General features: G+C 38.7%; 1 protein-coding gene across 5 annotated transcripts in view; it reads left to right on the top strand.

Annotated features, from left to right (window-relative positions):
- Positions 1–14,996, top strand: part of ACSS3 (acyl-CoA synthetase short chain family member 3) — a 136,208-nt gene that overhangs the window by 27,011 nt on the left and 94,201 nt on the right. For 4 of the 5 annotated variants that reach the window (XR_004678705.1, XM_035002064.1, XM_035002063.1 and 1 more), the window contains exon 2: positions 6,649–6,793. Coding sequence is in view for 4 of the 5 variants with exons in the window: in XM_035002064.1 (XP_034857955.1) it covers positions 6,649–6,793 (145 nt within the window). In the remaining variant the exon portion in view is untranslated. Of the gene's footprint in view, positions 1–5,152; positions 5,175–6,648; positions 6,794–14,996 lie in introns of those variants that run through there. The other variant, XM_035002065.1, reaches the window with a different exon arrangement.

Here is a 14,996-nt window from a genome sequence, read left to right as displayed (position 1 = left end):
AGCTGACTGAATTTAAAGAGAAAACTCTTCACAAGACTCTACTGACAAAACATTCAAGTAGTTGTATCTAGAAACTACATAGCCCTGGCAAAGACTCTGATATATATGCATAATACATATGGGAAGATTGGAGCATCATGAAAGAATGAGTATAGTAAGCATTAGTCACAAATTTATGCTTGTACAGAAATTGTACAAAAAACCCTGATGCTTGTAAAATTGACTATGGATAAATAAACAAATATAATTGTACCACCACATCATTATATAAATATAAATATAAGTACTTAGGCATATGTATATGTATACCTATACATATATACATACATATATATACACACAGAGATAGCATATAATACATATGTGTAAATATACTATATCATATATATTACATACAGATTTTATACATACATGAATATATTATTGGCATATGTCAGGGATCAGTATAAAAAATGAAACCAGAAGAGAGTATTATGAATTTCTTAGGGGAAGAAATTGCAAAGGAAAATGATGAGTTTATTTGGCTACATACAAATTTCAAATATTTTTATGTCAGGAAACACCATGAATTGAAATTCATGAATAAATTGAGAAAATAATTTGTAACCATGTCAGACGTAAATTCATTGTTCAGTATAAGGAACTTTTAAAACTTGGTAAGACATTGTTCTTAATACCAGTAGTCAAACCAAAATTAAAACTATTTTTCACTTCTCAAACTGAAGAAGATTGAGAATAATCTGTATTTGGAGGAGTGTGATAAAATGGGATTTCAGGTATTGCTGATTGTAATATAAATTGATTCAATATTTCCAGAAGGAATTTAATTACTTGTTGTATGTGTTTGATTGTAGGAATACTTGCCTGCAAATGTAATAAAAAACGATGTAACCAGTATTTCTCTATAAGAAACACCATTCCAAGATCATTTAAAATAATGGCAGTATTACGAAAGGCAATTTGCAACAACACAGGGTTAACATTATTATTGACTAGCCATTGAATAGAATATTATGCCATCATTAAATGTGTGTGTGTGTGTGTTTTAATTTTTCCGGCCCTTGGGAAAGGCTCATAATGCAATCTTAAACATAGGAGCAAAATATTTACATATATAAAAAGTAAAATACCCCAAAGTATATTTTCTCAGTGGGCATTAGTTATTTTAATAATCTGGGGAGATAACCCATTTAAAACCTGCTCATGAATTTAGAAGGGGCAGTGAAGAGATAGCACATAGAAGGCATTCAATTGACCTTTACTGAAATGATTTGGTTTAAAATGAAATAAGAATCTGTCATGGTAGAATAATCAAATCTTTGAGCTGGGAAGCTCCTTGCAGGTCACTTGGCCCAGTCAGCCACAGTAAACCAATCTTTAAGTCTAGCCAATTTATAGTGGTATATTCATTAACTCTTACCTCCTCTGGAGCCATGCCAATTTGTTATCTCCTGCAACAGTTCTTGTTTAACACTGCTTGCGGGCCCTGCCCTTTATTTGAATTTCCTTTCTGCCTGTCCTAAAGGGTACCCTTAAAATTCTAACCCAGCCAAATGCTACAGAAAAAACTATGACCCCAATCCCATCCTCACCCATGAAAACCTGGTGCAGAGTCTAGACTTGTACTCTAGCCAGGCTCTAAGGTGGCAATGCAAACATTGCCACCTCCCCTGGTGGTGTCAGAGAAGGTTATATTGTGAGTCAGACCTTTCATTCTGCCTAAGGTAGAGAGGTAAGGAGGCTCTTCCATCTGGCAGCGTCAGTGGAGACCACGTGGGAAAACAGTAAAAAGGTGCCTCCTCTCAGCCAGGATAGTGTCATGGAAGCCTAGTGGGATCCTGAACTTTCACCCTAATCCGGCAGTGATGAGATACCCCTCACACCCGCCAGTGTCCAAGGAGGCCATTATGGGAACTGGGACTAACACCTGTACCTGGGAGTAATGAGGCATCCCTCTCCTCCACCGACACAGTGTTAGGGGAGGTCTGGAATACAAACAGGATCTTTAAATAAGCTCCAGAGTCTCATAATAAAATACTCACAATGTCTAGGATACAATCTCAAATCACTCGTCATTCCAAAAACCAGGAAAATCTTAACATGAGTGGGAAAACAATCAATAGATGCCAACCCTGAGATGACACAGAGATTGGAACTATCTGATAAGGCTTTTAATGCAGCCATCATCAAAATGCTTCAACAGACAATTCTAAACATACTCAAAATATTTTTTTTAAGTCACAATAAAGAAATAGAAAGCTTCAGCATAGAAACACAAGATATAAAGAAAAACCAAATGGAAATCTGCGAACTGAAAAATACAATTACCAAAATAAAAACTCACCAAATTGGCTCAACAGCAGAATGGAGACCACAGAGGAAAGAATCAGTGAACTTGAAGATAGAAAATAAGTTATTTATAAATGAAATAATTAATATGATGTTAATACTGATGTGTGTCTAGATGTCTAAAGACTTGGGTTGCAGGTATGGCATTATCCAATTTCTTGCCAAATGTCCTGGGAATTATTCTTGTTAAGTCTCTGTTCTCTCAACTTTAAAATGAGATAGTAAAAACTGCCCTGGCTACTCTACCTGGATCTTAAATCCAATGTTTCTTGAACATTCACTAGTATTTTTATTCATTCATTTATCAAATATATATTGAATGCCTAATATGAGAACTGCTATAGTAGATCCTAGGACTGTAAGGAGAATATGACATTGTTTCTGCTATAAGGTAGATTACAGTATAATGAAGGAGACATATAAGTACACCAATTGTCAATACAGTGTGATAAGTACCATGGCAGACATATGTGCATAGGGCTTTGGATCTGCTTGGGGGAGGGTGGTGGTAAAGGTAAAGGATAGCCACAGAAAAAGCAGCTGACTGGACTCAGGAATTACAAATTTTGTAATTCATTGAAGCTGAAATGTGGGAAGCTGGATGGGGAGAAACAAAGCTGAGATGAATGGGCTTTGCATGCCATTGGAAGATACATGGTTTTTATTCTGAACTTCATGGAACAGTATTAAATAACTTTGAGCACTATTTGGTATGAGAACATTTACACTGAGGGAAAATATTCTTTAAAAACTTTTTTTTTAATTTGAGTATAGTTGACACACAATGTTACATTAGTTTCAGGTGTACAACATAGTGATCGAACTTCTTTATACATTATGCTGTGCTCACTGCAAGTATAGCTACCATCTGTTACTGTAAAATGCCATTATAATATCAACTGTATTCCTTATGCTATGCCTTTCATCTTCTTGACTTATTCGTTACATAACTGGAAGCCTGTATCTCCTACTTACCTTCATCCATTCCCCCACCTCCTTCCCTCTGGCAACCATCAGTTTGTTCTCTGTATTTATAGGTCTGATTCTCCTTTTTGTTTGTTTATTCATTTATTTTGTTTTTAGATTCCACATAAGAGTGAAATCATATGGAATTTGTCTTTCTCAGTCTGACTTATTGAGGAAAAACATTCTAATAGCATAGGAGATGACTTGAGAGGATGGGCTGAGGCCTGAGGCAGGGAGATTAATTAGGAGGCAGTAATTCTAACCCAGGTTATCAATGAGAGAACTGAACATTTACGGAGATTAATGTGATGTTACATATGGCCGATTAAATGTAGAGAATGAGGGATCAAATCTGACTCTGGGGTTTCTAATTCAGGTCCCGGGGTTGCAAGGTTGTTCCTTGAAGTATGGAAAACAGGAGAAGGGGAGGGTTTGCATTTGGGATGGGGCAGTGGGTTGAGGTGGGGTGAAAATGACTATAGTTTTGGACATGTTATTCTTTCCAAATAGAGATTTTGTTGGGTAGGAAAAATTTTTTACTGTACCCCTCTAGGTTCTTTTGGCTGATCTATTAATTGATGTAATTTGAAATTAACGAGAAAAACTAATTTCGAATGTATGGGAGCCTCACACAGACATGAGAGAGTCAAATAGTCAGACTACTGAGGCTTATATGGCATCCTGAGCTAAGGTGAAGGGGGTAGGGGCCTAGAGCTTCAAAGGGAAGGAAGACAATTCACAGGAAGATGGAAAGAGCAAATGTTTTTTTGCAGAGACCATGGGACATAGAGAGGAATTGGAACAAATAAGCCCTGCCAAGCCCTCCCCCCACAGCCTACCATGCTTAGCCCATACCCTTTGTAGTTACCTTTGGTGATAGATCTTTTCCTGGACCAGGCTGTCTAACTAAATTCTTAGAAGCAGTTAAGGAGGGGGGAGGCTAAAGGTCTTCCTGAGTCTTTTGGGCCTTGATTGTCTTCTGCTCAAACTAATCCACATGTCAAAGTAGCATGTTTTAAGGATGCTCATTCTGAAACCCTTCAATGTCCAGCAGACTGTGGCTATAAGGGTCCAGAAAGGAGGTCAGGACTGGAGCTAAAGATGGAAGTTGAAACCATATGAGTATAAAGATTACCCAGGGAGTGTATGCAGAGTGAGCCAAGGGATGGATATGGAGCCTTAGGAATCTTGGTCAAAGATTTGACAGAGGAAAAAGATTCCATGAAAGGTATTGAGAAGGAATAAGTAAAGCGGTAGGAGAACAGTCAGCAGATGATAAAGTGAATTCTTCCTGTTCTTTGGTATTGAGGGGGCCCCTTTTTTTTTGTGCACTGTCATGAGCATAATTAATTATTGGGCACAAAGTGTGGTAGAGTAGAACTTGTAGATAAAAAAAGAGAATGATGACAAAAACATTTGCTCTTCCAGCAAGCCAATATTCCAATATTTTGTTTCAGAAACAGAAACAAAATAAAAAAAAAATAGAAATAAATATTTTTGTGAGAAAATCCCATAAAACATCTTCCCTTATTTCTGCCACAAAATGTTAAGCAAGCTACCTTTTTTTCTTGGCATATTAGCTCATTATGGCCACATTTATGCTGCGTATCCAGTAACTCTAGGAATGTCCAAATCTAACACATTCAGCAGTTGTTTCCATGTATCTCTAGGTTGTCATGGGTCAGATGATCCAGGATGGGCATGACTGGAAACATGGTTCCAAAAGACATATTATCTGACTCGGTTGGGTCCCCGCTTTTTTTGGGCTCTACTCCCACCTGCAAATAGCTGCTTTGGGTAGGAGGCTGAGGAGGCAGCTGTAATACCGGGAGGCTCTTCTGGAGGAAGTAGAGGTGCAGGTGAGTGAGCCCAGCTGTGCAAGTGCTTTCAGGCCTCTGCTGATTCAGCAAAGCATGCTCCCACGGATGAACCCACATGGAGATGGGGCCAAGGGGAAGAAGAGACAATATTTTTGAACAAATATCGAACCTATCACACTTGGCGATTAAGAATCTTCACGTTAATTACTTTTTGTGCTGTGCTGTCGGGTAGTCATATTCCGATTATTGAAGCGTGGAGGGTCATTTGACCCTGATTAAGTGATCCCTCCTCCTGCTGAGTTCTGTATGTGTAATTTCTTAATACCGCCACTAAATCTATAGCTGCTTTTAATTCACTGCCTCCTTTCACACAGGGCTTTTTGAGTGAAGACCTGAAGGTGATCCTCTGCTATCGGACAAGACTTTTTCTTCTTGCATCAACGTTTTTTTTTTTTTTTTCTTGTTATTTTGCATTGTTGCAATATTTGCTAATCTGACATTGGGACAAATAGACCACTGCTGTATTTGAATGCTTTATTCTAATCCCCTCCTCCTAAACAAGTGGCACATGCAAAGCTTTTTCTTTTGGAAAAATGAGATATATTTCCTTAAAAAGTATCTCCATCTATCTACATGATATCTGTATTTTCACAGGAAGGCATTGATCAATTAGCAGATGAAAAGCACTAAATTGCAAAGGCCTTTGAAAAAATTAATTAAAATTTTATATGCATGTCCATTCTTTATTCAAATTATGAAACATCTCGAAAACACACACAAAAAAAGCAGAACAAAGCTTATCTATTCTTTGTGCAACTGGAGGCATCACACTTAGTTGATGCAAAAAAAATGTATATATAAATAGCTCTTTTAAAGAATTGAATTTTCCAGTAAGTTTGTCTTTTTACAGCAGATACCCAAACTCAGTACACATCTACCATTTGTCTCTCAGCCTAATGTTTGCTTGGCCTGCATTGCTCTTACATGCAATTCATTTCATCCATGTAACCTAGATTATTTTGGTGCTTCATACTTTAGTTTCGTCCTAAGCAATTAAATCCACAAAGTTATCCCCTTGAAATGTGAGGTATTTTTTTTCTAGTGCACATCAAAATAAATACATATTTATTAAAATAAAGATGTCCCTTCTGGGGGTACGTGGGTGGCTCGGTCGTTAAACGTCTGCCTTCGGCTCAGGTCATGGTCCCAGGGTCCTGGGATCGAGCCCCACGTCTGGCTCCCTGCTCAGTGTGGAGTCTGCTTCTCCCTCTACCCCTTCCCCCAACTCGTGCTCGTGCACTCCTTCTCTCTCAAGCAAATAAATAAAATCTTAAAAAAAAAGATGTCCCTTCTGTACCATCTTAAATATCTACTTTGTAGACATCATTATCTGGCATACTATGCATGGGGAAACACTTTTAAGGGCAGTGGTACCAAACTAGAAATATAGAAACTGGTTAAGCAATAATATATTTTGGAAAGAATTATTGACACTTACCTTCCAATTTTTCAGGTTTGTGGAAGGAATGCTTAACATTTGTTACAATGCCATCGATCGTCATATTGAAAATGGTCAAGGAGATAAGATTGCTATCATCTACGACAGTCCTGTTACAAACACTAAAGCAACTATTACCTACAAAGAGGTTCTGGAGCAGGTAATATCATAAATGTTCTGTATATGTTATTTGGAAATCATATAGAAATTACTTAAATAACCTGCATTCACATTGTGTAACCTTTACTTCACTTAATTCATTGACCTACATTACTGTGGTTTCCTTTTGATGCAAATTGGAAAAACTAGAGATATGTTAACTCATTTAGATAGATAGCTTTTATCCCTTATATTTGTATGTTTCAGTACTGGAAGAGACTCATTTTACAGCGAGGGCTTAGCAAGCCTCTAAGAATATGTGTAAGTCCTCTCCTGGCCTTTGCTTCCATCTACGTTGCCATCACGTCAGTCCAGCTACTTTTCAGCTCTCGCAGTAGCGAAGCAGCCTCCCAACTTCCCCACTACCAGCCTCCCCTCCTGTTGGATCGCTACCTAACATGACACCGGAGTTTCCTCCTTAAGAAACAACTAGTTAAAAACCTTTTCCTTAAAAATTGCTATTACTTAGAGAGTAAAATCTGTACCCCCAGAATGTAGAAGCCATTTGTAATCAAGCATTTCCCGAGCTTCATTTCCAGACCTTCTTGGCCGTGCACACAACCGTTCTTCATCTTGGTTGTCCCGTCATGCCCTCTGGCTCTCCTCGTCCTTTACAGGTCTTTTTACACACTGTGCCCTTCCTTCATTTGCTCTTTTTTCTTGTTTATTTGTTCTTTCCCATCTGTGTAGTTCTTGGGTGAATCACAATATTGACAGATGAAGTACAAGATTTTTTTTTTTTAACATTAGGGTAGAAATGAGGTTTCAGAAGTAATTATGAATGTATTTGGGTATTGTGGACTGTGTAACATGTATTCTAGCTCTGTGGGGGCATTTATTTACATATGATTTAAAGGGAGATAAAAGCATAGGGAAGGGTTTCTACTTTGATGGTATTGACATTTTATTTATTTATTATTTATTTATTAATTTAATTAATTAATTTAGAGAGAGAGTGGGTGGGGGGAGGGGCAAAGGGAGAGGGAGAGTGAGAGAGGGAGAGAAGCAGACTCCTCACTGAGCATGAAGTCCAACACAGGGCTCCATCTCACAACCCTGAAATCATGACCTGAGCCAAAACCAAGAGTTGGATGCTTAACTGACTGAGCTACCCAGGCGCCCGACACTATTGACATTTTAAGCCAGAGAATTCTTTGTTATGGGGAACTGTTATGTACGCTGTACGGTGTTTAGCAGCATTCCTGGTCTTTACCCATTAGATGCAATAGCTCACCTCCCGTAGTTGTAATGACCAAAAATGTCTCCAAGCGTTGCTGAATGTCTCCTGGGTGGCAAAATGGTTTCTAGTTGCGAACTACTGGTTGAGCAGAGTTGGTTTTACTAGGGTTTAGAAGCATTTGCTTTTAGTATATGTGCTGCCGAAGCGAGCACGAAGCATTTGCTTTTAAATTAAGGCTTTTGAAAGCACATTCTCTTCTTTTGCTTTTTTAACCTACTTAGGGTTTGTACTGGATTTTTAGAAAATTTGGTCAACTTACCTTGACTCCCTGAAATTATATCCTTTTGCATCAACAATGTTCCTGTTTAGACTTCTAAGAGATTTCAAAAAAAGCAACTGGGACAATCCAATGTCTCCATCCTGAGTTGTTGCAAACAATCAAGAGAGAAATTTAAGCCAGTTTTGTTCAAGCTGGGTATCAGCCTGGTTGTATCAGTGAATGCTGGATTCTGCTGATTTAAACATAAGAGGAATTCATGAAAAGGGAAGACTAAAGAGACAGGTTCAGAAAAATGACACACCCCAAGGGAGAAGGGGCAGAGGTAAAAATTTAAGGAGAACCCACACATTGGTAACTAGACTTGCTGACTTGAGTTAACCCCCTAGACTGACATAGTAGGAATACCTAGTTGGCCAATTTTAGGTTACATGCCTAAAGTACTAGGCAGTGGAGGAAGAAATGTCTTCTCTTCTTTTGATTTCATAGTAGGAATTAGGGTCCTAGCTCCCTCTAGGACTCATACTGGGGGAACCAATCCAATAAGAAGGGAGTTCAAATGTTAGGCAGCCCAAGACAGAACAAAATAAAATAATGCCACAATTATACTGTTGGGTACTTTGTATTGGTCTGTAAGTGTGAACTCTATTTTCAGAATGAATTATACAGAAACAGAGCTCACACTGGGGCTGAGGAGAGAAAGAACTCCATTAGCAAACGACCTTGTTTTTCATCTGAGGCCACGTTTTATTATAAGAGATAATGTAAATTTCCTGATAACCTGCTGTACCCTGTGTTTTATTTTAGGTTTGCATTTTTGGCTTTTAGATGAGGGTTTGTCTATGATTAAAAACTTTACTCCTCTGATTTGGGCGTATTGTCACAGCTTCACTTTATTAATATTAAGGCCTAAGACACGGGTGAATCTTTTTTTTTTTTTTTTAAAGATTTTATTTATTTATTTGAGACAGAGAGAATGAGAGACAGAGAGCACGAGAGGGAGGAGGGTCAGAGGGAGAAGCAGACTCCCTGCCGAGCAGGGAGCCCGATGCGGGACTCGATCCCGGGACTCCAGGATCATGACCTGAGCCGAAGGCAGTCGCTTAACCAACTGAGCCACCCAGGCGCCCCGACACGGGTGAATCTTAATTAGCATACAGATTAGGATGCTTACTTATATATTTCCAAATATTATCTATACCAATATTGAATTTGATACATAACCATCAGAACCAAAGAGAAAGCTTTAGAGAAACATAAACTAAGGAGAGTTAAATAATTTTGCTGCTTTTTGTAAATCAATTACATAAGTATATGGTAAAGACATACACATTTTGCTTAGAAACATTTCTGCTAACTCATCTTGATTTTCTAATATTGAGTCTAGACTTTTAGACCCTTTTGAGGTTTGTGCTGGTTCATTGGTTTCAGTTTAGCCTGACATCAAAGTACTTAAAAGTCCTGTTTCTCTCACCTGCTGACAGCTTCTGATTCCCCAGGCTTTTCTTCTCTAAAGTACTAAAGGAAGACGTGTTAGGAAAGAGGGAGGCATTGTGCTCCGCTTTGATTACCTGCTCCCGGTTCCCTGTGGCCTTTATTTTATTAAGTAGAGAAGACAGAGAAAGAAAGATTTAATGGTAATGCCACTGAGAACAAACAAAGAGAAGTGGCTTTGTACTTGTTTTAATCTCCCCTGCCTCATTTCTACTGGAAGTTTCTGACTAAGTAAAACTTAATTAAGTTAGTTAGCATTTCTTATTTAATTAGGGGACAGACACATTTTAGGCTAAATTGTTTCAGTGACATGAAGGATCTGAAGATTTTACAGAATGATTCAGAAGTAGAGCTTTTCCAAAACTGTCACCTTTTATGTAGATCTGATAATTTAAACAACCCTTTATTAAGACTTTCTGGAGAGAGATTTGAGCCAGGTTCAAGATCCATTGTTCATTCATTCAACAAATGTTTGTTTTATATGCCAAACCCTGTTGGGAACAAGGGATACAAAGTAAATGCACCCATTCCCTAATTTTAAGGAGCTAAGACCTTGCGTAACTGTAATAAAGGTTATGTTAGAGGGAGGTATTATGTTCTGTAGAAACACATGGGAAGGCATGCAGCTCAGCCAACTGTTAATACAGCATAGAAAGGCTTTCTGGAAGAGTCAATGCCTAAAATTCGCCCAAATGACCAGAAGTGGGAAGGGAAATCATGGGAAGGAGTGTCCTGCAGACACAAGGAATAGCTCATACAGAGATATTCAGGGAAGGGAGAATCCAGTGCCTCCCCGGTGGCTTTGGCATAAAGTACAAGCACGAGTGATTAGCGAGATAAGGCTCCAGTGAACCAGACTCCCAGAATTCTGAGTGCCACACTACAGATTTGTACTTTATCCTGAGAGCATGGAGAGAAAAAAAACAAAAAACAAAAACAAAGGTCCTCCCTGTGACCTTTGGTTCTGCATGATCAGCTCCTGTGACTTATTCCCTAGTCCCACTGTACTACACTGCACACCCTAGCCTCAGTGCATTGCACATCCCAGCCCCACTGCACTGCACACCCCTACGCCCCTGCACTGCACACCCTGACCCCACTGTACTGCACACCTCAGCCTCACTGCACTGTACACCCCAACCCCACTGCACTGCACACCCCGACCTCACTGCCCTGCACACCCCAGCCTCACTGCACTGCACACCCCAGCCCCACTGCACTGCACAACCAACCCCTCTACACTGCACATCCCAGCCCCACTGCACTGCACACCCCGATTCCACTGCACTGCACATCCTGACCCCACTGCATTGCACATTTCAGCCCCACTGCACTGCACTCCGATTCCACTGCACTGCACACCCAACCCCTCTACATTGCACATCCTGACCCCACTGCACTGCATACCTTAGGCCCACTGCACTGCACACCCCAACTCCATTGCACTGCACACCCGACCCCACAGCACTGCACATCCCAGCCCCACTGCACTGCACATCCCAGCCCCACTGCACTGTATACCCCAGCCCCACTACACTGCACACCCCAGCTCCACTGCACTGCACACCCTGACCCCGCTGCCTCCTGCAGTTAACTTTCAACTTGCTCCATTCCCGACTTGGAGCTTTGTACTTACCTACCTTCTGCTTGAGATAGTGTTTCTTCCAGATAGCTATGGTTCATGGTACCTGGATGTTATTTTCCATGGTAGCTGGATGAGATTTTCCCTGGCCATATTAAATACAAATGTTCCCATGTCTGTGCTACTTCGGACCTCCCTTTTCTGCTTTCTTTTTAATTTTGCCATTTATTACTCAGTATGGCTGTTTTTCTTTTACTTAGCTATCTTCTTTTGTGTTGTTTCCTCTTCCAGAATGTACTTTCCTTGAGGGAAGGGGCTTTTGTTCTGTTCACAGAGTGGGGACTGGTGCGTAGTGAACATGTGTTGAATGATGAAGGAATGAATGAAGGAAATACGATCTGAAATTTCTAAATGAGTCTAGCTTCCTTTAGTGTAGGAACTTCTTATCTTTGAATTTTATCGGTAATATAACACGAGCTTCTTTCTAAGTAAATTCTGACCTCTTACTACCTGTGAAGAATTGTAGCTTATTTACATTGAGCTTGGAAGTTCAAGATGAATATTTACTCCATGAATTTTCCACACTTACAACCCAGATTTGCATTGCAGGAGAAATGGATGTGTTTATTGTGTCCTTCTCTTGGTAGCTCTTTTCAAGTTAGTGGTTCTATCAAAACTCAGTGAAATAAAGGGGTGTGTGTGAGTTTATGTTTGTATTTGGATGCGTATGTTATATAGTGTACTCATCATTTTTAGAAATTCCTACTTCAAATTTATTTTCTCTATCTCTAATTTCATTTTGAGTTTACCTCCATTTGTGTGTGGTAAGTTTGCTCTTTTTTGGTATTCAAATAATTGTGATTTTTAAAAAAATTTAAATGTATTTTATTTTTATTTTTTAAAGATTTTATTTATTTATTTGAGAGAGAGAGACATAGCACAAGAGAGAGCATGAGCAGGGGGTAGAGGGAGAAGCAAGCTCCCCTCTGAGCAGGGAGCCCGACATGGGGCTCGATCCCAGGACCCTGAGATCATGACCTGAGCTAAAGGCAGAAGCTTAACCGACTGAGCTACCCAGTTGCCCCAGTTGTGAATTTTTATTTATTTGTTTGCTAAAAAAAATGTGACCACTAAAAGGCATTTGAGAAATTTTCACGAGTATATATATATGGGGAAAATTGATGAAACCCCGTGTGTGCTAAATTTTCCTGATTTAATTCGAACTGAAAGTGTCTATTATCTCCACTGAAGGTAATTCTTTGAGATATAATTATGCTGGTGATTGTAATTATGAAGGCTGAATAATTTGGAGGAGAAAATTACTCTGAAGTCAAGGGCCATGTCCCATTAGAAGTTTTCCCTCCAACTCTGACCTTTAGGATGCTCTTTTCAAAATATGAATTCCATCGTCTCAGAAATATGTCAGGGTAAGAAAATCTGATAGTTCTTTGTCTGTCACATCATCAGCATTTCCTTAAGCAAGAACCTATAACACAAAAACCAGAACATGCAGAAATTCAGTGCTGCCAATGGTTGTCTTGTTGAGGGGAAGGGTTACAACAGTGCATATGCTTGGTTTTCTTTCTTTAAGCTTCTTAAATAAGCAATAAAAACTTCAGTTGTACTGCAGTCAGCTCTGCCAAAAGGTATATCTCTGTAAGGTGAATTACCTTCTCCACGCTCAGTGAGTAGGTGAATGATGCTAGTATGAGATTGAATTTACAGTGCTTTGTGTAGGTTTTTTTCCTAGCATGCCATTTTTTAAACTTAGGATGAAATGTCATATACATTCAGATTAGTACACAGAACATAAGTATAAAGCTTGTTAGATTTTTCACAAACAGAACACACCCACGTAACCAGATCAGGAGACAGAATATCCCCAGCCCCCAGAAGCACGTATTATTGCTTTGTTTTAGTCATTTCTTATTCAGCCTTTATGGGATTATTATTCAGACATCTGTACACCATCCAGGATGACATTTACTAGCTTTTGAACTTTGTATAAACTGAATAATAGAATGTGTACTCACTGGCTTTTTTATTCAACTCTTTGTGTATGAGATTCTTTCATTTAATAGTTTTCCAAACCGGTTGTACCAATTTACATTCCCACTTGCAGTGTACGAGAATGTCAGTTGTCAACAGTTGGTATTGAGAATCTCAAGTCTTTTTTTTTTTTAATTTTTTAAAGATTTTATTTATTTATCACAGAGAGTGAGAAAGAGTACAAGCAGGGGGAGTGGCAGATGGAGAAGGAGAAGCAGGATCCCACTGAGCAGGGAGCCGGATGCAGGACTCAGTCCCAGGACCCTGGTATCATGACCTGAGCCGAAGGCAGACGCTTAATCGACTGAGCCACCCAGGGGCCCCGAGAATTCCAAGTCTTTTTCAATTTGGGACTTTGTGGTGAATGTGTGGTGATATTGTATTGTGGTTTTAGTTTGCTTTTCCCTAATGACTACGGAAATTGAGCTCCTTTTCCTGTGTTTATTGGCCATTTGTTCCACTTTTCTATAGTGCCCATTCAAACCTTTTCCCCTTCATTTTCCTATTGGATTATTACCCTGTTAGCAAGTCCAGGAGAGACTTTCTCACAATTTAAAGAGAACACCTTATCCATATCTGAAACCTTTTCAAAAGAAAAAAAAAATGATGAAGATCTTTTAGTGCCAGTGTTGATGAGTTAAGTGGTTTTAAGAATCTAAAACTAAGAAGATTATTTAAAAATAATTAATGATACTGCTACATAACCTACACTGCTGTTTTGACCAGTCCCTCTTTGCAAGGAAATTTGGAAGCAAATGCCCTCCAGTAGAATATCTTAGAACAGAAAGCGTGAGTCCCACTGTTTAAGCCTGTAACTGATCTATGGAACATGATGCTGTCGCAGTACTTTTACTAATGTTAAAGAACTCTAGTTATGTTCATTTTTGAGTCCTAGCTCAACCTTATTTCTCCATAAGCCTTATTATTTTTGTAAACTATTTTGTATAATGCCATGTTGTGAAATATGTTTTAGCAGACACATTTGTATTTCATTTGAAATTGTAGATGAGTAGGCACCAACTACTGATTTAAATTTTTATGAAAATTGTAGCTAAAACTCTGTTTTGAATAACTTCTCAACTGAATAAATTGTAAGTTAGATTAGATTCTGAGAATACGCCATGTAAAGAAAACAAGTATTGGACCAATTTAATAGATGCTACAGGAAGGAATAAATTAAATGAGAAAGCAACATTTTAATATTTCCTAGCTTACTTTTTCCCATGTTTAGAGTCATGCATTCAAAATGAAAATGTCTAAGCATCAACTCAAAATGACAACAAGACAACCAATCCCCTTGAATTTTCTCAGCCAGATTTTTTGAGAGTGTTTGAAGTGTAAACTCACTTCTTTTCACTTCCCTCTATGCCAGAAGCTATTTCTCCATGATTTGAAGTCCAGGACACTTTCTCCATACATGAGTTTATTTTTGCTTTTTACATTACTTATTAGTGTATCTACTTATTAGTGTATTTCTTGACCAGAGTAATATTCCTTGAGGATTGGGGTAATATTTTATTTATGTATTTGTTTTTTTACCAACATCATGTCTAATACAGGCCTTATAGCATAAGCTCATATTATATACTGAATGGATTCATGAAAAAGAACAGTTACTCATC

This window comes from Mirounga leonina, unplaced genomic scaffold (assembly GCF_011800145.1).
Source record: "Mirounga leonina isolate KUSES-001 unplaced genomic scaffold, KU_Mleo_1.0 Mir_126, whole genome shotgun sequence".
Classification (NCBI taxonomy): domain Eukaryota; kingdom Metazoa; phylum Chordata; class Mammalia; order Carnivora; family Phocidae; genus Mirounga; species Mirounga leonina.
Note: the sequence above shows the minus strand (reverse complement) of the source record. Positions and strands in the feature narration are given on the sequence as shown.